General features: G+C 34.4%; 1 protein-coding gene across 7 annotated transcripts in view; it reads right to left on the bottom strand.

Moving 5' to 3' along the window:
- Positions 1-26,670, bottom strand: part of CCSER1 (coiled-coil serine rich protein 1) — a 1,329,329-nt gene that overhangs the window by 1,023,140 nt on the left and 279,519 nt on the right. For all 7 annotated transcript variants that reach the window (XR_015250351.1, XM_086704581.1, XM_086704578.1 and 4 more), the window contains one exon: positions 709-829. Coding sequence is in view for 6 of the 7 variants with exons in the window: in XM_086704581.1 (XP_086560707.1) it covers positions 709-829 (121 nt within the window). In the remaining variant the exon portion in view is untranslated. The remainder of the gene's footprint in view (positions 1-708; positions 830-26,670) is intronic.

Raw genomic sequence — 26,670 nt, forward strand, 5'->3', positions numbered from 1 at the left:
CACCTAGTCCCCAGTCTGAGACCTTAAAGTGGGAATGGCACTAGTTTTATTGGAAAATATCAGTCAGCTTTCCCTTTTCATTTATATAATGCATACCTGGAAATATCCTAGCTTATTTGATATGTCAAGTGCATGTAGTTTACATTTCTTACCATGAATTTAATTCTCTCTGTAAGAAAAAAAATGTATCATTTATTCAATATAAGACCAAATCTAAATTTAAGTGAAACTTACATAGTAAAAATGTAGAAGCATTAGTGCAAATTTTCATTTAGAGTAATTTATTTAAAATACTTAATAACTTTCATTCCTTATAAAAATGCAAGCCAACTTTAAGCTAGTAAGTTTATATTAAGAATTGATCACATTTTACACAACCAAAGCCTACAACTATAAAATAAGCCATCCAAGAACAGTGTATCCACCATCACCTGTGTTAAAGAAATAAAATGCTTCATGTCCCTAAGGTAACAAAACGAAACTTGAATGGAATATAGCTCAAACAGATGAAGGCAGAAGATGCAGAAGTTATTCACTGACACAATAAAGGATAGATTGACTTTTTAAATATCATACAAAATTATTTCTGTCCTTTCGATATACTAGCATTAACACATTCATTATAAATCATAATTTCTGAGCAATCCAATTCTGATCAGTCATCTAACTTGTTTTACAAAGTTCTAAAGCATTAAACAAATAACTTACTGTTTGGAAGGTTCAGGAAATTTTAGTTCTTCTCTTTTCTTCATTTCTATGGTTGGTTCCATAGGAGTAAGGACCACAGCAGCACATGAGACTACAGAGTGGTATGAATCCTCCCGGCAAACTGTTTTATTAAAAAAATTAATTGTAAATGTCAAAATTATTTATTGACTATTCCACGTTCCCTTTTTCTGTTTTTTTTTAAATTTTCAGTCAAATGAAAGATATAATTTAACTAAAACATTAATTACCATTAAATGATCTCTCATTATCATTTTCCACTCTGAGTCTTTCCACTCACTAGCTGAATGACCTTAGGTAATTTTTCTTTTTTTAAGCCAGACAGGAGAAAAGGTGCTGCCAATACTTTATAGCCCTTTTTTATTTTTATTTTTTTTTAATTTTTTTTTCAACGTTTTATTTATTTTTGGGACAGAGAGAGACAGAGCATGAACGGGGGAGGGGCAGAGAGAGAGGGAGACACAGAATCGGAACCAGGCTCCAGGCTCTGAGCCATCAGCCCAGAGCCTGACGCGGGGCTCGAACTCACGGACCGCGAGATCGTGACCTGGCTGAAGTCGGACGCTTAACCGACTGCGCCACCCGGGCGCCCCTATAGCCCTTTTTTAAAAAAAGCTTTTCATTGAAGAATAAGAAGTGCATAAATCATATACAGTTAAATGAATCTTTCCAAAATGAACACAACTGTTTAATCAGCATTATGATCAATAAGTAAAGCATTACCAGAACCCTAAAACTCCCTGTGGTACCTCTTCCCAATCACTATCGCAGCCCCCAAACTTAACCATTATTATTACTTAAATAACCATATATTAGGTTGGTCTATTTCTGACCTTAGCATGAAGGAAATCATCCTCTTCTGTGTGTGTACTATTTTACATGTGGCTTATTTCACTCAATATACATCTATAAGACCCATTCATGTGTAGCAGTATTTGTTCATTCTCATAGCTGTGTAGCATTGCACTGAATGAATTTACAAAATATATTTATGCATTTTATTGGTGATGGACATTTAGAACTGCTCTGCTCTGAGGCTATTTTGAAATGTCTATAAACATACCTCTATGTTTTTTTTTTCTTTTTTCTTTTTTTATTTTATTGCAAAAATAAAATTGTGTTGAAAAATATCTAGCAACTGCTCTTGGGATATGTTCATATGTCCCACCTTCACCTCTAGTAGATATTGCCAAACGTTTTTCTGAACTGATTGGACTAATTTGCATTCCCCAAAACAGAAGAGTTTCAGTTGTTCCACATCTGTATCAACACTTAACTTTTGCCAGTTTTTTAAAATTTTACTACTGTACGAATTTTTTATTGCTGCATGAAAAATTAACACAAATTTAGCAGCTTAAAACAGCACCCATTTATTATCTCATAATTCTGTAAGTAAGAAGTCCAGTGAACTCAGTTGAGTTCTCTGATTAGGTATACAGATTACGAAGAAAGACCTAAACTTTGTTACATAATTCCCACTCAAGAGTTAAGTTCCCACAAGGCCAATGTCAGGTTCACAGCCAGGCTGTGCTCTTAGGTTTCTGGGGAAGAATCCATTTTTGAGATTAATGACATTGTTAGCAAAATTTACTTTATTGAGGTAGTTGGACTCATGTCTCCTTTACCTAGCTGGCTATTGGCCAGGGATCAGTCTGAACTCCTAGAAGCTTCTGATAGGTCAGTGGTCAGTGGCTTGTCTATCTCAGCAATGAAGAATATCCTTCACATTAAAACCCTCTCATGCATCAAATTTCTCTCATGCTCTGATCTCTTCTGCTGCTAACAACTGGGGAAAATATACTCTGCTTTTCAAAAGCTCGTTAGGTTAGGCCCATACAGATTATCGCCTTTTTGATTAACTCAAAGTCAACTGGTTAGTAATCATAAGTACATCTACAAAGTCTCTCTTGCCATGGAATATAATATAATTGCAGTAGTGATGTCCCATCTTCCCAGTGGAAGGAATCATGCAAGGGTTAGAGTCACGTGTCATCTTAGAATTCTGCCTACCACAGCTATTCCTATAAGTGTATATAGTGGTATCACATTGTCACTTTAATTTAAATTTTACTGATAATTAATGCAATAAAGCTGTAAATTCATGCTTTACATGATTCTGATAAGCACAAATTTCAGTTACATGGTTTAGTTAAGTAACACCAGAATTCTCAAAAATGGCTCACATTTCAGTTCGCGTGATATATCAATACTGTGTATAACTGTACAAACTATGAATTTCTCTAGCAGCCCTTTGATCCACAAATCACTACACAAATAGTCTCTACTTACTCTGAGCATGTACTTTGAGTACAAATAAGAAATGTGCATCATGATTAGACAAACACATCACTTTTTTCAAAGTCTATCAATAACTGGTCATGATGCATCTGCTACTCAATTTAAGCCCAAGTCTCAAAGTATGTAGTCCCATTGCTTCCTTTTCTCCCAGTGATGAACTCATGTGACACTTTACAAAAATGGATAATCTAAGGAAGGAATTTGATGGTGGAAATGAGAAGTGTAGCAAAGAAATGAAATCTTCTAGTGATGTAAGTGGTATTTGAATTGATTATAAATGAAAGATCAATAATTTCTGATCTAAGTACTCACTTCAATAAGTGGCAAACAATAAATTAAACCCTTTCCCCAATACAGAGAGAGGCAAATACTAAAGATGATAGCCACATTAATGAAAGAGAAGGCAACAATACAATTAAGGTCATACAAGTCTGCCAAGAAGTGTGGGACTATGATCTCAAAGAGAAAGAAGTATATGAACAGATCTTAATGTTCTTCACCTTCCGCTAAAAATATTTGCTGAATTACTAATCCACACAGGGGTGGAGTCTGAGATATAAACTAGATGACCGCCAAAAGCAGAACTGAATCTCAAGCAATTATGTGGCACTCAAGATACAAACATTAGTATCGAGTATGTGTCAAAGTATGTGTGGGAGGAGCTGCTTTCTTTGTCTCTCTAATGCCATCAAACAGATTTTTGTTTCTTCTACTCTTCTCTCTCTCTCTTTTTTTTTAAATTTAATTTACTCTTAGCATGTGTTTTGAGTCTACATCAAACAATTCCAACATAGTTGGGAGAAGAAAAATCTACTACATTTAAAATTTTCCCTGTTGCATCAGGGAAATACAAATCAAAACCACATTCAGATATCACCTCACGCCAGTCAGAGTGGCCAAAATGAACAAATCAGGAGACTATAGATGCTGGACAGGATGTGGAGAAACAGGAAGCCTCTTGCACTATTGGTGGGAATGCAAAGTGGTGCAGCCACTCTGGAAAACACTGTGGAGGTTCCTCAGAAAATTAAAAATAGACCTACCCTATGACCCAGCAGTAGCACTGCTAGGAATTTACCCAAGGGATACAGGATACTGATGCATAGGGGCACTTGTACCCCAATGTTTATAGCAGCACTCTCAACAATAGCCAAATTATGGAAAGAGCCTAAATGTCCATCAACTGATGAATGGATAAAGAAATTGTGGTTTATACACACAATGGAGTACTAAGTGGAAATGAGCAAGAATGAAATATGGCCCATTGTAGCAATGTGGATGGAACTGGAGAGTGTTATGCTAAGTGAAATAAGTCATACAGAGAAAGACAGATACCATATATTTTCACTCTTATGTGGATCCTGAGAAACTTAACAGGAACCCATGGGGGAGGGGAAGGGAAAAAAAGAGGTTAGAGTGGGAGAGAGCCAAAGCATAAGAGACTCTTAAAAACTGAGAACAGGGGCGCCTGGGTGGCGCAGTCGGTTAAGCGTCCGACTTCAGCCAGGTCACGATCTCGCGGTCCGTGAGTTCGAGCCCCGCGTCGGGCTCTGGGCTGATGGCTCAGAGCCTGGAGCCTGTTTCCGATTCTGTGTCTCCCTCTCTCTCTGCCCCTTCCCCGTTCAAGCTCTGTCTCTCTCTGTCCCAAAAATAAATAAACGTTGAAAAAAAAAAAAAATTTAAAAAAAAAAAAAAAACTGAGAACAAACTGAAGGCTGATGGGGGGTGGGAGGGAGGGGGTGATGGGTATTGAGGAGGGCACCTGTTGGGATGAGCACTGGGTGTTGTATGGAAACCAATTTGACAATAAATTTCATATATTAAAAAAATAAATGAATAAAAAAATAAAATTTTCCCTGTTGTCTTAAATACTGCTAGTAAAATATATGTATGTATATATATATGTGTGTGTGTACATATACATATATATACATGTGTGTGTGTGTGTGTGTGTGTGTGTATATATATATATATATATATAAAACTAATTAATTCCTCTGGTATGCCACTCAGTTATTCAATAAATATTTACTGAACTAACTTGTATGTTCCAAGAAATATGCTTAATGGTAGGATTCTACTGTGGGCAAGAAAGAAATAATTTTAATAAATCTTTGAATTCTTTTAGAAATATTTCAAGTGTTAGAACAGTAAGCTGCTTACCAGATTAAGTAAAAGGATTTATCTAGATCTCTATGAGGGAAAATAGAGCTAAATTATCTTTAAAAATGAAAAGAGACAAGTGAGCAGGGAAAAGACTGTAGGTGAACAAGAAAAATTTTTAAAAATAGGGAGCATTTGTTTACACAAGGTAATTATTAGTATCAATACTTAGTTTTTATTATCTAGAGGCTGGAACAAGTTATAGCACTCTCATAGATATTGAGGTTAAAAAATAATGAATAACTAAGTCAATGAAAAATAAGCTCCATTAATTATTATATAATAAAAGTGACACTACACTGGTCTAAAGATACATGGTTAGGAAATCAATGTAAATGGCAAAGCTCTTATATTTAGCAGAAATTAAATTACATTCAAGTTTTTAATACCTTTATATTTCATTCACACTAAATACAAGAATTAGTGTAATAAATGCCAGTTAAGCCATTAAAGAATAGAGAAATTATAACTTCAAAAAAGTGAGTGGAGAAGATATTTGTAAATGATATATCCAATAAGGGGTTAGTATACATGATATATACTTACACAACGCAACACCCAAAAACCCAAACAATCCAATTAGGAAACGGGCAGAGGAGGGGCACCAGGGTCAGTTAAGCGTCTGACTTCGGCTAAGGTCACGATCTCACAGTTCGTGGGTTCAACCCCTCCATCGGGCTCTGTGCTGACAGCTCAGGGCCTGGAGCCTGCTTCAGATTCTGTGTCTCCCTCTCTCTCTCTCTGACCCTCCCTCACTCACACCCTCTCTCTCTCTCTCTCTCAAGAATAAACATAAAAAAAAAAGAAGAAGAAGAAAAGAAGAAGATGGGCAGAGGAACTGAACGGACAGTTTTCCAAAGAAGACATACAGATGGCAACAGACACATGAAAAGATGCTCAACATCACTAATTAGAGATATCACCTCACACCAGTCAGAATGACTACTATCAAAAAGACAAGAGGGGCGCCTGGGCGGCGCAGTCGGTTAAGCGTCCGACTTCAGCCAGGTCACGATCTCGTGGTCCGTGAGTTCGAGCCCCGCGTCAGGCTCTGGGCTGATGGCTCGGAGCCTGGAGCCTGTTTCCGATTCTGTGTCTCCCTCTCTCTCTGCCCCTCCCCCGTTCATGCTCTGTCTCTCTCTGTCCCAAAAATAAATAAACGTTGAAAAAAAAAATAAAAAAAAAATAAGAAAAAAAAGACAAGAAATAACAAGTGCTGGTGAGGAGGTGGAAAAAAGGGAACCATCATACACTGTTTTTGGAATATAAATTGTTGCAACCACTGGAGAAAACAGTATGGAGGTTCCTGAAAAAAAAAAAATTGAAATACTATGATCCAATAATTCTACTACTAGGTATTTATACAAAGAAAGAAAAAGCAATAATTCAAAAAGATATATTCACACTTATTTCAGCATTATTTATGATAACCAAAAAAAGTATCATTTTTATGACAGCCAATTCAAGTGCCTATCAACAGACAAAAAAAAAAAAAAAAAAAGGTGTGAAATACACACACAAACACATAAACACGCTGGTATATTACACACCCATAAAAAAGAATGAGTTTTTGCCAGGCACAACAACATAAATGGACCTAGAGGTATTATACTAAATGAAGTCAAAAGAGAAAGATAAATACCATGATTTCACTTATATGTGGAATCTAGAAAACAAAATAAATAACCAAACAAATAAAAACAAAAAGAGCAAACAAAAAAGCAAAACAGACTCATAAATACAGAGAACAAACTGGTGGTTGCCAGAGGGGAGGTCAGTAGGAGGTTGGGCAAAATAGATAAAGGGGATTAAGAGGTACAAACTTGCAATAATAAAATAAATAAGTCATGGAGATAAAAGTATAGCAGAGGGAATATAGTTAATAGTATTGTGATCAAGTCGTATGATGAAGGATGTTGTATGGATAATGTGTGATGAGCAATGAGTAATGTACAGAATTACTGAATCATTATGTTATATGCCTCAAACTAATACAATATTATATGTCAATTATATTCCAATATATTTTTTAAATCAGTTAAGGCCTAAAAAAAGTGAATGGAATAATAAAAGGGAAGTACAGATTTTTCAAAACAATGAATATACCTAGGCTCTATATCATTCTGAGGTAGAAAGAAAAAAATAAATAAAGGAAACCTTAGCAGTATGTCACTGAGAAGAGAAACAATTTCTGAGAACCTATAGAGTAATGGATATTTATGTGATCATTATATTCTGACAAAGCAAGATATATTCTTCAAAATTATGGTCCATACAAAAAGGAAATCAGAAACTCATATAACAATGGTCACAATTTGAACTACTCTGTATAATAATTTAATTATGTTCATTTTTACAATGACACAAACACATAAATTATTTTTGAAGAATTATATAAATAGGACTAAAGGGGAAAACATTATATTTGCCATTAAAATAAACTTGATTATACAGATTAAAAGGAAATTTCAAGTTTAAAAAAGACCTCCATGGGTGCTTGGGTGGCTCAGTCAGTTAAGCATCTGACTCTTGATTTTGGCTCAAGTCATGATACCAGGATCATGGGTTCTAGATTCATGTTGGGCTCACTACTGGGCATGGAGCCTGCCTGAAATTCTTTCTCATTCTCTCTCTCTCTTTCTTCCTCCCTCCCTCCCTCCCTCCTTCTGCCCCTCTCTCCCACTCATGCTCTCTCTCTCTCACTAAAATTAAAAAACAAAAGCAAATGTTTCACTATTCAGACCGAACTCTCATGATGGGAAAAACTGTGGCTTTATAAAAAAGTAGAGAGTGAAACAAACAGGAACTCCCAACTTTTGATTATTCGCATTATTTAATTGTACTTATATAGTTTCAATCATGTATAGCAAATATTATTCACTTATAAATTTTTTAAAAGTTAAATTTAGGCAACAGCAGATAATTATTTCATAATACAACTTAAAAAACGTAAGACATGCCAAGGCATTGCATATTCAAGTAAGTTTCCAGCATCCATGAGTTGAGAAATCGATAATTTTCCACTGTTACTTCCAACCAAAGATGCAGATAATAATTTGAGGCACCAACCTATAAATTAACATGCTAAATTTGATCTTCTGTGAAAAGAATCTTTGTTTAACTATATTGCATGAACCATAGAAAATTCCATCACGGGCTTCTGTTACTTGGAAATGTCAGAGTCAGCCTGACTGAAAAATTAAAGTCCCGTTTCTTTCTACACAGATGGAGATTTTCTTAACAATATTAGGGTCACTAATCAGGCCATTCTGAGAGGGTCTCATGGAGAAATGCTTGAACTGCATCTGGAGGAAGTCCATTGTCACAACCACCCACAACTACAAAAACAATGACTTGGACATAAGAAACTAACATTTGAATATGAGTTATACAAATAGGAAGGTTTTTGTTTGTTTAGTTTACTCATTTATTTTGAAACATGGAGAGAGAGAACATGAGCACAAGCAGGGGAGGGGCAGAGAAAGAGGGAGATAGAGAATCCCAAGCAGGCTTCATGTGGTCAGCACAGAGCTCGACACCAGGCTTGATCCCACAAACAGTGGCCCCACAAATAGGAGTTTTAAAATGAAAGAAAGTGTTTGAGAGTGACAAGAATTACTTATGCTAGGATTTGCTCCTCAGCACTACTCCCATTTACTCCTGGGTAGTTATAAGTATCTGAACATCAAAAATGATCAAAACTACTGGAACCTCTGCATCAGAAATATAAAAATCTTATGTCAAAGTAGAAATCATTTCTAGGTTTAAAATTGAGTAGTCTGACTTTGCACGTAACTTTTTATGACACCACAAAAAATATGCTATTATATGAAATGACTCTCTAATATCAACTGTATTGTACAAAACATTTCTTTAAGACCCATAATAAACTGAGATGCAAAACCTAAATACTGAAATTGTTTTACTCTTTTCTCCAGTTTGATAAATCAAAACTATTTCATTTAATTACTGAACTTCTATCTTTGTTTGGTCTTTAATTTATAAAATCAATTTTAAAATCAATTTCCCAAATTTTAAATATGGAAAAGCAACATATTTTTTAAATGTTCACACAAGTGCCAAAGATTTCTAGGAGAGACATTTTTCTCTTCAATGCAAAATTAGAACATTAAAATTACTGAATATGGCTAGATCATAATTAACTCATAACCATCATAATTAACTCATAACGTAACTACATTTGAAATCACCACGCCAATTCACCACAACTGTTTACTATCAATGAACAAATTACAGGTGTAAAAGAAAAGCATTTGTTTTTGACTTGAAAAAGTGTTCACCTTCCCCTTTCCTGTCCAAATATCCAGGGTCTATGTATTTACCACAGAACAACCCACTGGTGAAGCTTAACCCAGCAAAAGGGTAACATTTATTTAACAAATGCTTAAATATCATTATGTAGTAGGCATCCTTCTAACTACACATTAGTTACATATAATACATACTATGCATTAATGCATTACTACTAAATATGCATTAAAGTCACAGTATCATCCTGACCACTCGGAAAAATTGTATGGGGTAATATTATTATCCTGATTTTACAGTGTTCAAGGTCAGACAGATTGGGAGTAGCAAAACCAGAATTCAATCAATTTGCCTGACCCCACCATGCTACTGACAATGCTTCCTGTTGCTCTTTATTTAAATACCTATCATGTGTTCTGAAGAGTAAGTTTAATAGTTTATCTTTTCCAATTGTGTTTCTATTCAATAGTATTCTTATATCTGAATTCTTTACCCTAGGAAAACTGTGTAAGCTTTAAGCAATTTGCCTCACAACACAGCACAGCTGTGACTCACAAAAATGTTTTGAGTTCCAAGCTCTGTATTTCAAAATGATTTACAACAACTATTTCCCTCTTGCTCCACAGAATGTGTGTTGAGTGTCAGGATGAACCCACTATTACATACATTTATCTACGGCAAAGGAAAATATATAATTTAGAAAAAATATTATTTTTTCATATTTATTTGTAATCAATTGCTGTTGATTCTTCTTGCCCAGCACTGTTTATAGGTGCTTGAGTAGATCAGTGAATATAAATGACAAAAATGCATGTTTCTGTGGAATGTATATGTGTTGTGAAGATATTCTGTAGATATGATTACAACCCACTACAGCTGACTTCAAGTAAGGGAGACTGTCATAGGTAATCTGGGTAGGCATGATTCAATCACTGAAAAGCCTTAAAAGTAGTTGAGGCTTCTTAATGAAGGCAAAATTCTACCCATGTCAAAAGTTCCAGCCTTCCCTTCCTGGCCTAGTCAGCGCCCACCACCCCCACCCCCACCCCCAAGAAGCACGTAAGGTTCTGTTTCTCTGGTTGATAAATATACCAGCCAACAATACATACATTTAGGTATCACATACTAGTTTTAGTCAATCTCTCAATACTTTTTACGAATTAGCATCCTTAATCCAGTGCTTATAAAAGGCTCTTCTTATGAAATATTAGTCCAGAATCGAAAATAAGCAGATAAAACACAAGTCATTGCATCATGACTATAAATAAACACACTGAACAAAAGCAGGATACATATTGATTCCACTAGTAGCATTCACTGAACTATATCATTTCCAGGCACTGTAGTAGGTATGAGACTGATGAAAACAAAAGATAAAATATTTGCCATGAATATAATTTAGTGTAGTAAGGAATGAACACCATATAAAAAGTACTACCAAAGAAGCCAGCCAGGTAAAGTAATCACTGTGACTGGAAGAGCAGGACAACTGCTATCTTGTCCACTCCCTGTTTCTTAGCATAGTTCCAGACACAATGGAGGAACTCCATAAATCTCTGTCTGATGAATGATAGAGATTGAAGAAAAATGGAGGCACTGGGGAAAAGAAAAGACACTAGCAAAGCATAGAAAAGAGTGTGCTAAAAGGCAATGAGATATAAGAAAATGTCATATATCTTGAGAAATTCAAATATATCAGTGTGGCTGGGTCTAGAAAAGACGTAAGGAGTTGAAGAATGGAGATACATCTTTTCTCAACACCTGAAGTACCTTCTAAGTAACTCTAAAACATTAGTATGTAATTTTGAAGTTAGTGAGGATACTCTATCAATCATTTTACAAAGAAGCAAGCAACATGATCAGCTTTATATGTTCTGCAAGTGGCCTGGCAACATCTAAGTACAGGAACGAAAGCAGGCCAAATCCCTGGCAATACTACTGAAATAAATGAAGTGAGAAATGGTGAGTGCCCCTTGTCACTGGGAGTGGAAGGCTAGGGAAAGCAAAAACAAAGTAATACTGCAGGCAGAGCATTCAGAAGAGCATTCAACAGTCTGCATTTACTTACTCTCTTTGTCAAAATGAAACACAATTCTCAGTAGATCAAAATAACAGCAAATAGAGTAAAAGTGTGTATGGATGAGAAAGAACTGGCAAAAGCACCAAGCCAAGACTTTCAAATTAATTAGAAGCAATTTAAAATAATTTAAATTAAAAATAACTTGTGCAAACATATTATGCAAGGATAGTATCATCTCAGGCATCTTTTTTAAAGATATGAAGGAACTGCATACAAATAGTTAATGCCCTTAAGTAAAACTAATTAGAGAAAAAAATACAGAAATAAATATGAAAATAACCATATCCTAGAAATTTTGGACAAAACTATAAAATGTAAAAAAACAACACTATATTGAGTCAGGCTTATCTCACATTATCCAAATTCTGGTACTTTTGTGTACCAATAGGAACCTTTCATCTTGTGACACATGTTTGGACCGTTATCAACTTTATTATAAAATTCTGTTCTTTGAATTTGTATATTTTTAACTAATTTAACCTTAATTTATTTCTTGCCTCAGCCTTTGAACAGTTCTTTTCACAATTTCTTATATTGCACAAATATTTTCTAGAATTAAATTGAAACCTGACCTATGATAGGGAAAAACAGAACAATGTAAATTCAGTTTGCAAGGTTACCTATTTTATTACTATAGTCGAACCAATGGAATGTTTGTGGCAGGCAAAAATGTATCCTTGGAACATCAAATGCAAACTGAAACAGCCAACGGTTTTCTTGACTGTTGAACAGGAAACATGCATTCATAAACCCCTCCTGACTGCAGAGTAGGACATTTATGGATAAAGTATTTATTTATTTTAATAAATATGAAAATATTATCTAGTGGCTATTATTGGCTGAAGTGAGCCTCGCCCCACAAGTCCTAACCCTAGTACTTACAATGTGACTGTATTCAATGTGACTGTATTTGGAGATAAGGTCTTTAAAGAGGTAATAAAGTTAAAATCAGGTCATCATAGTGGACCCTAATCCAACATGACTGGTGTCCTTATAGGAAGAAAATAACAGGACACAGACAAAAACCAAGGAGAGATCTTATGTAGACACAGAGAGAAGACAGCCATGTACACACTAAGGAGAGAACGTAGAAGAAATCAACCCTGCAGACACCTTGAACTTAAACATCTAGCTTCCAGACTATGCAAAAATAAATTTCTGTTGTTTAAGCCACTCGGTCCATGACACTTTGTTATGACAGCCTGAGCAAAATAATACAATGGCTAGTTTAGGATAAGGACAAAAGAACTACTTTCATGAATATTAATAATTAAATGAAATATAAATAATTAAATAAAAGGAACACATAGAGTGTCAGAATTCCAACCTAACGACTGAATCTCTATTGCTCCTACTACTGTCCTCTTCCATTTTGAAATCTGACAGATGTCGCTATTCAGCTCATGCTTCAATAATTCTAATCATGGTTAGTTTATTATACTTTACCATTCTGGTTGCCTTCTTTCAAATGTGGTCTAGAATGCATAATATAACACATATATTATATGCATATATATTATATATTACATATACACATAATATATATAAAACAAATACTGCAGATGTATGCGCATTTTATACACAGATACAGATAATATAGAGAGAACATCAGGAGGAATAGAGTCATCAACGATTATTGCTTTCTGCTAACTTAGGTATTAAAAACTTTATTAGCATTTCTTCATGTGCACAGCCACCATCTAGCGTATAAGACCCTAGGTTAGGTGTTTTCTAGGCATCCGTAGAAGGTTTTACATAGGAAAAATAGCAGCACTATAGGTCTGTAAAGTCTATCATCACTATCACAGATTCCACACATAATATTAGAATGACATCATTGTGGCCTACTGATTCTGAGCAATTCAAGTGGAAGGTACATATTTTGTTCATTAACCTTTCCATTTTAAATTTTGCAGGACTGTTAATACCCATTGTGGCAGACTGTACTGTCCAAAGATAGTCACACCAATACATATCCTATCCTGCTTATCTTTGATATTCTACTTGTGTGGTGGGATTTTAGTTCCCTTCCTCTGAAACTTTTTGTTTATGACTTTTGTGACTGCCTTGTCTAAAAGAATGTGATAGAAGTGATGCCATGTAATTTTCAAGGCTAGGTCATAACAGGCAATATGCCTTCTGTTTGGCTCTCTCTTGGGACACTGGCTGTTGGAACCCAGCCACTGTGCTGTGAGGAAGCAAAGCCCACACAGATATCCTGGCTGACAATCCCATGAAGTCCTTCAGTCATCAGCCATCAACAACCACTTAATGTACATGAAAGGATTCTGTATTCTAGCAGAGGACTTAAGCTCCACAGAGCTAAAGAAAACTCTCCCTGATACACCCTGTCTGAATTTCTGACCCACAAAAATCATGCAAGTTGAATGACATTTGTTGTTTTTATCCACTAAGTTTTAGGAAAATTTGTGACACAGCAATAGACAAAACACTCCTAAAGAACACTTATAACTAATGGCAAAAATAGATTTTGATGCCTCTAGGACAGGGTTTCATTAAAATTGTTATGAAAATTATACAAGAAAAAAAATATTGACGTTAGTGCCACAAAGCTTTACCTACATTCTGTGTGTGTGGGTAATTTATGAATGACAACTGCAAGAGTCTGATATTAAAATTCTCATTCAGCAATTGTTTAGAGATCAATACTATGGAAATAAGAAGCAATGTAAACAGCAAAGTGTGTATGTATGTGTGTATGTATATGTGTGTACACACACACACACACACACACACACACACACACACTCAATTCACCTAGAGAAAAAAACAGTCTGGTGAATATGCTGACTTTCCCATTTATGGTTCTCATTTCAAACTTAGAAAGAGCCCTGGAGCTATCCTTGGAGCAAGCTTGCTGCAGCAAGTACAGACAAATAAGTATCTGCTCTACCACTCAAAACAACACTTTATGAATTTTCCAAGAAGAAGATGAAATCATAGTTGTTATCCCTTCTAAGAAAATGTGCACAACAAGGCCTGTATCACTTAAATTATGCCTAACCTAAAATTTATGTAATCTGATATCCGAGACTCTAAAACCCAGAAAAAAAATCTTAAAGGGGGAGAAAGAATGTGCTTGATACAGTGGAATACAAAGAATTTGCAAAGCATTCCATTTAGGCCATAGACAATATCCTCAGGGGAAGGGTAGTTAAACCAAAATGCATTTTACTGTCATTCTTTCTGGATAACATTATACACTGTCAAGAAACATATTCTACTTGGATTTATTAATGCCATGAATAACACCACTAATAAATTAACATTATCATCTTTTAAAAGAAATATTTTAAATCCTATACCACAGGAAATATTCTATTAATTATATATAAATAAAACTATGTTGAATATAATTTTCCTATAAGTATTGCCATTTATTACACAAAAAATTATCTAATTTACATGTGTGTCAGCTTTTATGATCACCTCACATTTCTTCTCCTATTAGCCCAATCAATGGTATTTTGCTTTGGGTACGTTGTCAGGTGTTTGTTTGCTTGTTTTTAATAGTGATGATTATTACATACAACACAATATGAATCAAATGCAATAATGCAAGTTTTACTTTTAATCTGCATGGAATTATAGTCTAATACAAATCAGCATAGTTACTGAGTGACTTGCAATTTCATATATTTATCCCATGTAATTTACCTAAATAAACAATTTATTTAAAAAAAATTATTAAGTCTATACTTGGGCCAGCCATATTCTAGGCTCTGAATATGTAATAGAGATCAAAACAGATAAAAATCCCTGCCCTTCGGGGTATTATTGCTATTTGATTTCAACACTGACAGAAAGGTAGTGGTTGGACTACTCAGGTTCTACTGAGAAGAAATATTCTAGGTAATTTCTTTTTCTTTTCTTTTTATCTTTCCTTCTTTTTCCCCTCCCTTTTCTTTCCCTCCCTTCTCCTTTCCCTTCACTTTCCTTTTCCCTTCCATTCCCCCTTCAGAAAGATCTCAATAAATTCTCTCTTACATCTTTTGGTCCTTAATTTCTGACAAGGTTGAGGAGCATCAACTATTACACATATAATCTCATCAACTAGTTATTGAATAAACGGGCTTTTTTTTTTTCTCTTACACTTTATTTTGTTTAAGAGAGAGTGGGAGGGCAGAGAGAAAGGGTGACAGAAGATCTGAAGCAGGCTCTGTACTGTCAGCAGAGAGCCCGATGTAGCTCTAAAACTCACAAAATGCAAGATCATGACCTGAGCTGAAATCGGATGCTTAACCAACTGGCCACCCAAGTGCCCCAGTGGAATTTTTTTTTTCTAATAGCTATATCTTTCTATTCTTTCCTTATATATCTCTTTCTACTTCAAACATAATATAGTCAATATTATCATATCTCCCTCTCTCTTCATCCACAGACTTATTGCTCCTTCTCCCCTTTCCTCCCCCTCTCCCCTTCTTCTCTCCCTCTCCCTTTTCTCTGTTCCTCTTTTATAACACCTTTTTGGCTGCTCAGAATAAAAGAACAAGTATCATATGAATTATTAATCTTTGTTGAAAAAATTACATTAGATATATGAAGAATCTCTCCCAGGTTATGAGACATAATTGATTAGTCTTTAGTTCTGTGGTACTGACGGCTATTTAACAGGCTTCACTTTGCAAAAGCATGAGGATAATATAATCTACATAATGTTCATCCTCACTTTTAAGAAGTTAAATAAATTATTCAATTACCTCCTTAGAAAAAAATCCACTCTTCAGAATTTTACATATGAATTACAAATCACAAAGAAAAGTGTAAGGTATATAATTTCAACGAATGATTCAAGCCAAATAACTCAAATACATTGAAGTTGACGGTTTTAGGTTGCTCACCTCTTGCTATCATTAGGACAGATTCTGAATCTGAAAAAGTCTTCCCTTTGCCTTCTTCTAGTCTTCTTCATATGAGCTAATTGTTTAATTTTAGGAATTTGTTTGTTCTACATCTAAATTTCCACTTAGAAGAAAAAGCAACACTATCAGCTAATTTGAGTATGGTTTAGTTAGATGAAAAGGAGGTAGACAATCCAACTTAGTAAAAATATAGAAATCAAAATAAAGATGGCCTTTGAAGAAATTAGCATAGTTACAGTCTATTGGGCTGGTAAAAACCACGTAAGTAAAAATTGCATAGGGGCCAATTACACAAAGCCATGAATATCAAGTGAAATTATTGGTATTTCATCCAGTAGGATCAAAGTTCTTAATTCATAAACAAATGCTAAATTTTCATAGGAATAAATCTTGAATAATATACAGTTGACCCTTGAATCATACAGGTTAAAATGAACAGGCCCACCTATATGTAGATTTTTCCAATAAACACAGTATAATACTGGAAATGTATTTTCTCTTATGATTTGCATAATAATATTTTGTTTGCTCTAGCTTACTTTATTGTAAAAATACAATGTATAACACATATACAAAATATGTGTTAATTGACTGTATAATTATGTTATTGCTAACACTTCCAGTCAAGAGATGCTATTAGTAGTTAAGTTTTGGGGTAGTTAAAAGTTATATTCAGATTTTCAACTTCAGTGCCCCTAACCCTTGTGTTTTCAAGGATCAACTGTATTCTGCTAGTCCAATGAGTAAAATAAAAGGCTCTAGAAACACATAGTCAAATAAGTCAAGATAAAGAGCAACATTCTGTTCTTTCAACCAAATATGACAAGTTACTGTAACAGCCCAAAATTCCCGTAAAGAGCCCCAGGCCTTTTAAGATAGAAGAGGAGGGAAACAACCACAGCAATATGAAACTTCTCTTAATTTCCTCTGGGTCTCTCCCTAAAGGGTTAGCTACATGAAAGGATCTAACTTTTCCTAGTTTACTAACAAATCACTTAGTTCTGAAGAATCATTTTCTTTGTAACAACATTAACCTCAAGTCCCATTAGCCTTTTTGGACGAATGGAAGTCATGTCTACATTTGACATCACTGGAGTATCCATAAATTATGTGCATCTAAATAAGACACAAGCATATTCCAGGGTGAATTGAAAATTCTCAGTCCACAAGATCTTGGGATAATCACTGCCATCACAAACTTTCTTTTAGGTATTCATTGGGACATCATTTCTGAAAGGCTATTGATCTCTGCCTAAAGGAAGTGTCACTTTTTTTAAAGCTCTTTAGTATAACTGGTTAATAGTCAAATCTTTTGGCATGAGAAACAATTTGTACAGATACGTAATTTTTCATCCTTTTGATAAGGGTATTTTTCAAATAGTATGTTTATATAAAATATAAGTTTTCAGTATTCAAATATATATTCTGATATATTTCTTTCTTAGACTATCAATGCTATATTTGTGATAGCATAAAATAAAACATGAATACACTATCAGAAAATGTCATTAATAATACTGACCCAATATGCTATCATAGAATATGACATCACAGTAAGAGCAGCTTTGTCATTAACTATTGGGAGTACAAATATTAGCAAACAGAAGCAAAAATTAGAGTCCTTATTAAATAATGGATGATAAAGATGTTAAAGGAATTTGATAGATGTGACTTTTTTGATAAGTTGGCAAAACCCTAAAATAGCTATGAGAAAAAATGCCATCTTTGTAAAATTCTTATAGAAGTAGCCCAGGGTCAATGTTTCAAATGGCTACACTTTGGCTTCACCCTCACTTATCTTCTCCTTTCTTTGTCATGCTGAAAAAGAACAAATGGCAGCTAGACATTATTAAAGCATGAAGAATGCTCTCTCTGACCATAGTACTAAATTTTGTCAGAGACTGATCTTGGCTTTTAGGGATCTTTTGATTATCTGATCAGATTTAAAAATTTATACTTGGTGGAAATCTGTCTTGTTACTAAAAATATGGCTAGTCTTCCTGACTGCTCTCATCTTTTTCTTTTGTGAGTATATAAAGGTTAATACATAAGGCAGAGGACAGATGTAAGTTCAACAGGACTGACATTTGAGTCAGCCCAAAGAACTAACAAATAAAATATCTTGTTTAATCAACAGCTGAATAGGGCAGACTTTGCTGTGGCACCTATCAGAAACATACGAGAACTTTCCTTGGCTCGTCTTGTTTTGTCCATGACAGTTTAGTTCCCAAAATGTCTAATTTCCCAACATTCATCCATCAGAGATTAAAGATTTCTTGTGTCTGCTATTAGACACAGCCAAATATTATGTTCCAGAGTATAGCTACAAGGTACAAAAAAGTCCCTGGAGCAACTATTGCCAGATTCTCACAGGTCTCTTAAATGTAGTCACACAATAAGTCTAACTTGAGTGCTACCTTTCTAAATGGAATAATATTGACATAGATCATTGCTATGGACTGAATAATTGTGCCCCCCTCCCCAATTCATATGTTAAAGCTCTAGCCCTGTTTGTGATTGCATTTGGAGATGGAGCCTCTGAGAGATAATTAAGTTCAGATGAGGTCATGAGTGTGGGATGAGTGCCCTTATAGATGTCATTAGCGCTCTTATAAGAAGAGACACCAGGTCTCTCTCTCCCTTTCTCCCTCTCTCCCTCTCCCTGTCTTTCTCCCTGTCGCTCTCCCTTCTTTCTCCCTCACTCCCTTTCTCACTGAACATAATTGTCTACAAGCCAGGAAGAGGGTTCTCACCAAAAACTGCCACCTTCATCTTGGAATACTAGCCCCCAGAACAGTGAGAAAATAAATTTCTGTTGTTTAAACTACCCAATATGTGGTAGTTTGTTATCGTAGCCAGAGCTTAGGTAATAATATAGGTGAATTTGAACAATCTGTAGTATAAATAAAATTGCCTTTATAAAAAAGGCCTTATAACAAAAAGAGAGCAAAGTCCTAAATATTCAACCATTTGGGGTTTTGTTTGTGTTTTGTTTTTCTGGTTTGAGGAAGTCTCCAAAAGAAACTCAGATTCCAAAATTACCCTCTTAAAGGACTCCTTGGCTAAAGTGAAAATTTTGAAACTCTTTTAGATCCTTCAAACCATAACTTGAACCTGACAGCCTTTATCCTATTCTTCCTTCCTCCTATGCTGCATTACTATCTTTTGTTGTTATTTTTCCTGACTTACTGCCCTTTTCCTCTAGCCAGAAGAAAACCCTCAAAGCTAAATTGCCTCTTAAAGTTAAAGCTCCTTGACAATAGGTCAAGTCCCTTGTTTTAAGGGACTTAAACTTTAAGCCCTGTTCTCAGTACAAACGAAGAGTACAGGCATACCTCATTTTATTGTGCTTCACAGAAACTGTGATTTTTACAAATTGAAGGTTTGCAGCAACCCTGGGTTATGCAAGTCTATTGGCACCATTTGTCAATGGCATTTGTGCACTTTCCATCTCTATGTTACGTTTTGGTAATTCTCACAATATTTTAAGTTTTTTCATTATTACTACATTATGGTGCTCTGTGCTCAGTGATCTTGGATGTTGTAATAATTTTGGGGCCCCACAAACCACATCCGTACAAGAAAGTGAACTTAATAAATGTGTATGATCTGGCTGCTCCACCAACTGGTCACTCCCCCATCTCTCTCCCTCTCCTCGGGCCTTCCTATTCCTTGAGACACAAAATTAGTGAAATTAGGCCAATTAATAACCTACTCTGGCCTGTGAAAGTTCAAGTGAAAGGAAGAATGGCACATATCTCATTTTAAATAAAAAGCTACAAATAATCAAGCTTAGTGAGAAAGACATGTTGGAAGCCACGATAGGCCAAAAGTTAGGCATCGTGTGCCAAACAGTTAGTCAACTTGTGCATGCAAACTAAAAGTTCTTGAAGAAATACGAAGTGCCACTCTAGTGAAAAGACGAATGATAACAAAGCAAAACAGTTTTATTACTACTACGGAAAAAGTTTTAGCAGGCTGGAGAGAAGATCAAATCAGCCACAACATTCCCTTAGGACAAAGCCTAATCCAGAACAGGGTTCTAACTCTTCCAATTTTATGAAGACAGAGAGAAGTAAGGAAGCTGTGGAAGAAAAGTTGGAAGCTAGCAGAGGTTGGTTCATGAAATTTAAGGAAAGAAGCTATCACCATATAGGAAAATGCAAGGTGAACCAGCAAGTGTTCATGTAGAGGCTGCATCAAGTTATCCAGAAGATTTAACTAAGATAATTAATGAAGCTGGCTACTAAACAACAAATTTTCAATGTACATTAAATAACCTTCTACTGGAAGAAGATACCATTAAGAACCTTCATAGCCAGAGAGAAGTCACTGTCTTGCTTCAAAGCTCCAAATGACAGGCAACACTCCCATCAGGGGCTAATGAAGCTGGTGACTCAAAGGTGAAAACCAATGTTTATTTATCATTCTCAAAATCCCAGGACCCTTAATAGTTATGCAAAATCTACTCTGCCTGTACTCTATAAAAGGAACAACAAAGATGACAGCATATCTGTATACAACATGGTTTACTAAATATTTTAAGTTCACTGTTGAGAACTAATGCTCAGGAAAAAAAAAAAAAAAAAGATTCCTTTCAAAATATGACTGCTCTTTGACAATGCACCTGGTCACCCAAGAGCTCTGATGGAGATGTACAATGAGATTCATGCTTTTTTCATGTCTGCTAACATAACATCCATTACTTAGCCTATGGATCAAAGAGTCATTTGATCTTTCAAATATTATTTAACAAGTACATTTTGTAAGGCTATAGCTGCCATAGATAAAGATTCCCCTAATGGCTCTGGGCAAAGAAAATTGAAAACCTTCTGGAAAGGACTCATGATTGTAGATGCCGTTAAGATCATTCATAATTCATGGGACAATGTAAAAATATCAACATGGATAGGAAGTTCTTAAGATGGAATTTACTCCAAATGAAGATGCTATGAAGATTGTTAAATGACAACAAAGGATTTAGAATATTGCATAAACTTGATTGATAAAGTAGCAGCAGAGTTTGAGAGACTCCAATTTTGAAAAGTTTTGTGAAGCTCTACTATCAAACAGCATCACATGCTATAGAGAAACTATTCATGAAAGCAAGAGTCAATCAGTGTGACAAATTTCATTTTGTCTTATTTTAAGGAATTGCCACAGTCATCTCAACCTTCAGCAAACACCACCCTGATCAGTCAGCAACCAACAACATCAAGGCAAGACCCTCCACCAGCAAAAAGATTACAACTCACTGAAAGTTCAGCTGGTGGTTAGCATTTTTTTAAGCAATAAAGTATTTTTTAAAAAAAGGTATGTACATTCTTTTGGACTTAATACTATTGCACAGTTAATAGACTACAGTATATTTTAAACTTTTATGTGCACTGGGAAACCAAAAAATTAATTTGACTTGCTTTATTGCAATATTTGCTTTATTGCAATGGTGTGTAATCGAACCCACAATATCTCAGAGGTATGTCCATAAATATCTAAGACTTTTCAAAGGCTAGTCAGAAAAGAAAAATACAGAGAAATTTAAAATAGTTCTAACAGCATATAACTGAGTACTCCTGGTCCATATCAACAGGTGCATAGGTTAGTAATACAATCTTGGGAAAATAAAGAATTGGAATAACAAATAGAAAAGATTGAGAGTGACATAAAACATCTCAAATTGAAAGGAAGGAAGGAAGGAAGGGGAAAGAGAAAGAAAAGAAGAGAGGAGAAAAGGAGAAGGAAGGAAGGAAGGAAGGAAGGAAGGAAGGAAGGAAGGAAGGAAGGAAGGAAGGAAGGAAGGAGGAGGGAGGCGGGAGGAATAAAGGGAGGAAGCAAGAAAGATAGAACATCTGTACTGTGAAACAAGATCTTTTGAAAACTACCCTCAATCATTCTTCCAAATAGACTGCACTCAAACCCAGTCTAGCAAAGTAAAGAAAGGATAAGTTCAAGACTTTAGAGATGGACCCTCTTTTAGACAATATTCAGAAGGAGATCCTGAAGCTGAAGTTATCACAGCTCTCCCTACCCTTTTTTAGTAAATGGCCATAAGCCAAGATCACAAGACACAGAAGAATAAACACTAAGGGACATTTTTAAAGAGCCTTGGAACTGAGCAGAATAAGACTCAAAATCAACAGATGTCTCACTCTATTCCAATCAGTAAGTATCAGGAGAGTAATGTATTAGAAGTATATACTTCTGCAATAAGTTAAAAGACTATGACAATATGTTTCAATTATTCAAGAAAGTCTTTTCAAGTATATCCTTATTTGAAGTTCTGTTATAATGATGACAGCTGAGATGATATGAAAATGAAATTAGAACTGCATATTTTACCACTCATGTCTTTTTAAATTTTTTAACATACTATTATAAGGTTAAAAAAATCACAATATATTTTTTTCATATTTCAAATATGCTTATATTGATCAATTCATTGATCATTATCTATACTGTGTCATATAAAGATATGTAATTTTCATAATGATTTAGGAACAGAGTGCAATCACCATGTTCTTTGACAGTAAAGTAGATACATGATAGATAGACAGAAGGACACATTGATGATAGATAGGTATACAAAGATTAATGGAGAGTAGAAATCTGTAACTGTTGTCATTAATGATAATATCAATCTTCATTAATGTCAAGGATGCTGATCTATCATGAGATATCATGTTTTCCTTCAATAAATCTTGTGCATCTATTTATTGAGTTATTTTCATAATTTTTTTAGACTTTATGACTTAGGAAAATAGTTTCACAAGTATGTTTTCCAAGTGCATGAATTAACCCTTCCTTTTCTTTTATTACAATCACCTCTTTAAAAAGATTATTTATTTTTCTTGAGAGAGAGAGAGAGAGCATAAGTAGGGGAGGAGCAGAGAAAGAGACAGAGTGAGAGAGAGAAAGAATCCCAAACAGGCTCTGCACCAACACAGGTGTCGAACCCACGAACCACAAGGTCATGACCTGAGCTGAAATCAAGAGTTGGATGCTCAACCGACTGAGCCACCCAGGTGTCCCACAATTATCTCTTTCATTATTGCTCTGTAATACTTATCAGTTTTTTGTGTGTGAATTATCTTTACAATGTCAATTTGTAGAATAAATAAATTGCCCAATGTTTTGGCAGCATGAGAAAAAAATGAAGCTATAAAATAATGGATGGCTTAGACTTTGAAAGTATCCTAACTAATCAAAATGTGATGACCCTTAAAATCAGTGATTCCATGTATTGTCTTCCCATTTTAATACCAATGGATCACTGGTTATATATATCTTTCTCCAAAAGCATTGTTGTCTTCCCTGTCACCATAACTTTTACACTTCTATAATTGTGCAAAGATTGTTTGGTTTCTTAAAAGAGATAAAAAGTGCCACAACATCAGTAGTAACAATGGTAATGACTATAATATGTTAACATTTATTGAGTTTTCTATAACAAGCATTGTAATAAGCTTTTTAAATGTACTCTTTCATTTAATTCTCACAGTAACTTTTCTGGTAAAGTTTTATTATAATTATACTTTTTGGACACAAATGTGGAGATGTAAATAGGTTGTTTATATAGCTATTAAGAGGCTAATTCAGGGTTTTAAACCAAGTCTCTCTCATTGCAAAATGCATGTTTTACCTTTTCTGATAACAATTCAGATCACAATTAGCCACATAGAACAAAGATTAGTGGACATTAAATCACAACTAATGATTTGATTCCCAAGGATCATTTCATTTATACTAACATAATAATTCCACTCCTGGTAACTATATATCCAAGTAATCAGCATTATCATCTCTGCCAGATTTAAATCATGTTAGCACATCAGAAATACTATACTGAGAGATAAACAAAGAGTTCACTGGCCTCAATGTTCTGATGTGTGTCACAGTACAAATTGAACAACATGAAATGATACTGCTGACCACATTATATGCATTATCTCTAACCTTCCCTACAACCAGCAAATTTGGTTTCATTATCCCCATTTTACAGAAAAGAAAGCAAAATGGATTCAGGGATATTAACCAATTTTCCAAAGACAGCCACCCAATACGTAAAAAGAATTTTACTTTAAGTGCTTTGTTTCCCATCTCTGTATTCCTATCTCATCATACTATCTCTGTCCATGATGATGAATGATGATGATCATTCAAGAGATGTGTATGTATATATAAATATAAATATATATGTATATGTGTGTGTACTTAAATACAAATACACGTATATACATCTTCACATTATGTGTGTTAAATATAAATTATATTTCCAAATCTAACAATATAAAAATAAGGACTTCTCTTCTTGTTTCCAATTTTGAGGCTTTTCCTTAATTATAAAAGCTACTGTATTCTATATGCTAGTATGTATATTGCTAATACACAATATATATATATATATATATATATATATATATATATATATATATATATAAGATTTGCCTATATGCATCATTATGCATAATATATATTTACTGTTACATAATTTTATAGGAATGTATGGCACTGTGTTAGATGAATCAATTTTTTATGGTATAAACATACTAGGTTAGAGTCAGGGAATTTGATTATTATAAATAGATTTGATTTTAACTGTTTGTATGACTTTAGGCCTCAATTTCTCCATCTCATGCACTGAAGACTAAAAGATGATATCTAACTTCCTTCTAGCTGTAAGTTCTTATTCTGGCCCCTTTGTTTACTTCTGTGTTGAAATATAAGTGGTATTCAAAAAAGTGCCTTGTATTCACAGTAGTCACATCACTGCTAAGCTAAGTGTGATTGTATTTTCTAGCTTGATCCATACTTCATTTTCTGCTGAAGATTCATACCAACAAATTTATTAGTATCTATATTTTATTCATAATGTTGTCTGTTAGAATTGTCTTAAAAGGAAACTCAAATTAAGTTTTAGAAAAGGACACTATTATTTATTTACAATCAATAATGCCATTAAATCAAGGCATGGCATCTCCATTTATATAACTGATTGTGCTAGTATACGTAAGTAAAAACATAATACTGTTTGTAAGGACTGTTATGCATTTTTTGTTATGAGTTTCATCTGGATGCAGTCTTAATCTCTGTCAAGTGTATCTTAAATGTAAGTGAAAATAATTTTGTATTAATCTGTGTGATCACAGATAATAAAGGGAATTTTTTGGCTTTGTATTTTGACTTAAGTTGGGAACATTATAATCCACTTAAAATGAATAAAGTACTTAAAACTAAATAAATTTTAAAAAATTAACATAGCTCTTGTATTTGACCAGTCTTAAAGCTTGTAAACAACTTAATATATTACATAATATGTATAGATTAAAAGTGAAAATCTATGCTTTTTTAAAGAAGGCATCAAGAAGGAATACTTCAAATATACAACGAGTCTCTATCATTTACTGTCCAGGAATAATATTTAATATTGACTGAAATTTTAAGTAGAATTATCTGAGGCAGCCCTGTGTCGGTGCAGAGTCTGCTTGGAATTCTCTCTCTCTCTCTCTCTGTCCCTCCTCTACACAGGGTTTGAACCCACAAACCATGAGATCATGACCTGAACTGAAATCAAGAGTTGGATGCTCAACCGACTGAGCCACCCAGGTGTCCCACAATTACCTCTTTCATTATTGCTTTATTATGATACTAATCAGTTTTTTGTGTGAATTACCTTTACAATATCAATTTGTAGAATTAAATAAATTGCCCAAGTTTTGGCAGCATAAGAACAAAAATGAAGCTATAAAATAATGGATGGTTTAGACTTTTTACACAGTTTAGGTGAAAAACTAACAACTTAAAATATTGTCATATCAATGATATATATAAATCAATACAAGTAAAATAGTTAACTTGTCATTGCTTAATGTTCCCCACCTTTTCACAAAGATACAGGCACAATTACAAGCCAAAGGAGTAATTTTTACTGACTTGGTAAATTAGAAAAATCCTGCAATCCTATTGTTCCATTATGCTTTTATTCAAGAGATAAACATTCCACACAATTTGTCAGCAGGAGGAGCACTATATTGGTGTTTATTTGTGTCGTTTCTTCCTCAATGAATAAACAATCACAGATATAAATTTTAAGAGGTGAGATCCCTCCAGAAATTATGCTTTTCTAGGAGAAACATTACTTCTGGTTCCTTTACCTTATATTTTCATTTCTCTAAGAAGTAAACTAATTTAGAATTGAATAGCTCAATGTTAATGTTAAATATTAATATATTTTTAAAATATCCACTGAAGTTA

This window comes from Puma concolor, chromosome B1, assembly GCF_028749965.1.
Source record: "Puma concolor isolate L17-30 chromosome B1, mPumCon1.1.hap2, whole genome shotgun sequence".
Classification (NCBI taxonomy): Eukaryota; Metazoa; Chordata; class Mammalia; order Carnivora; family Felidae; genus Puma; species Puma concolor.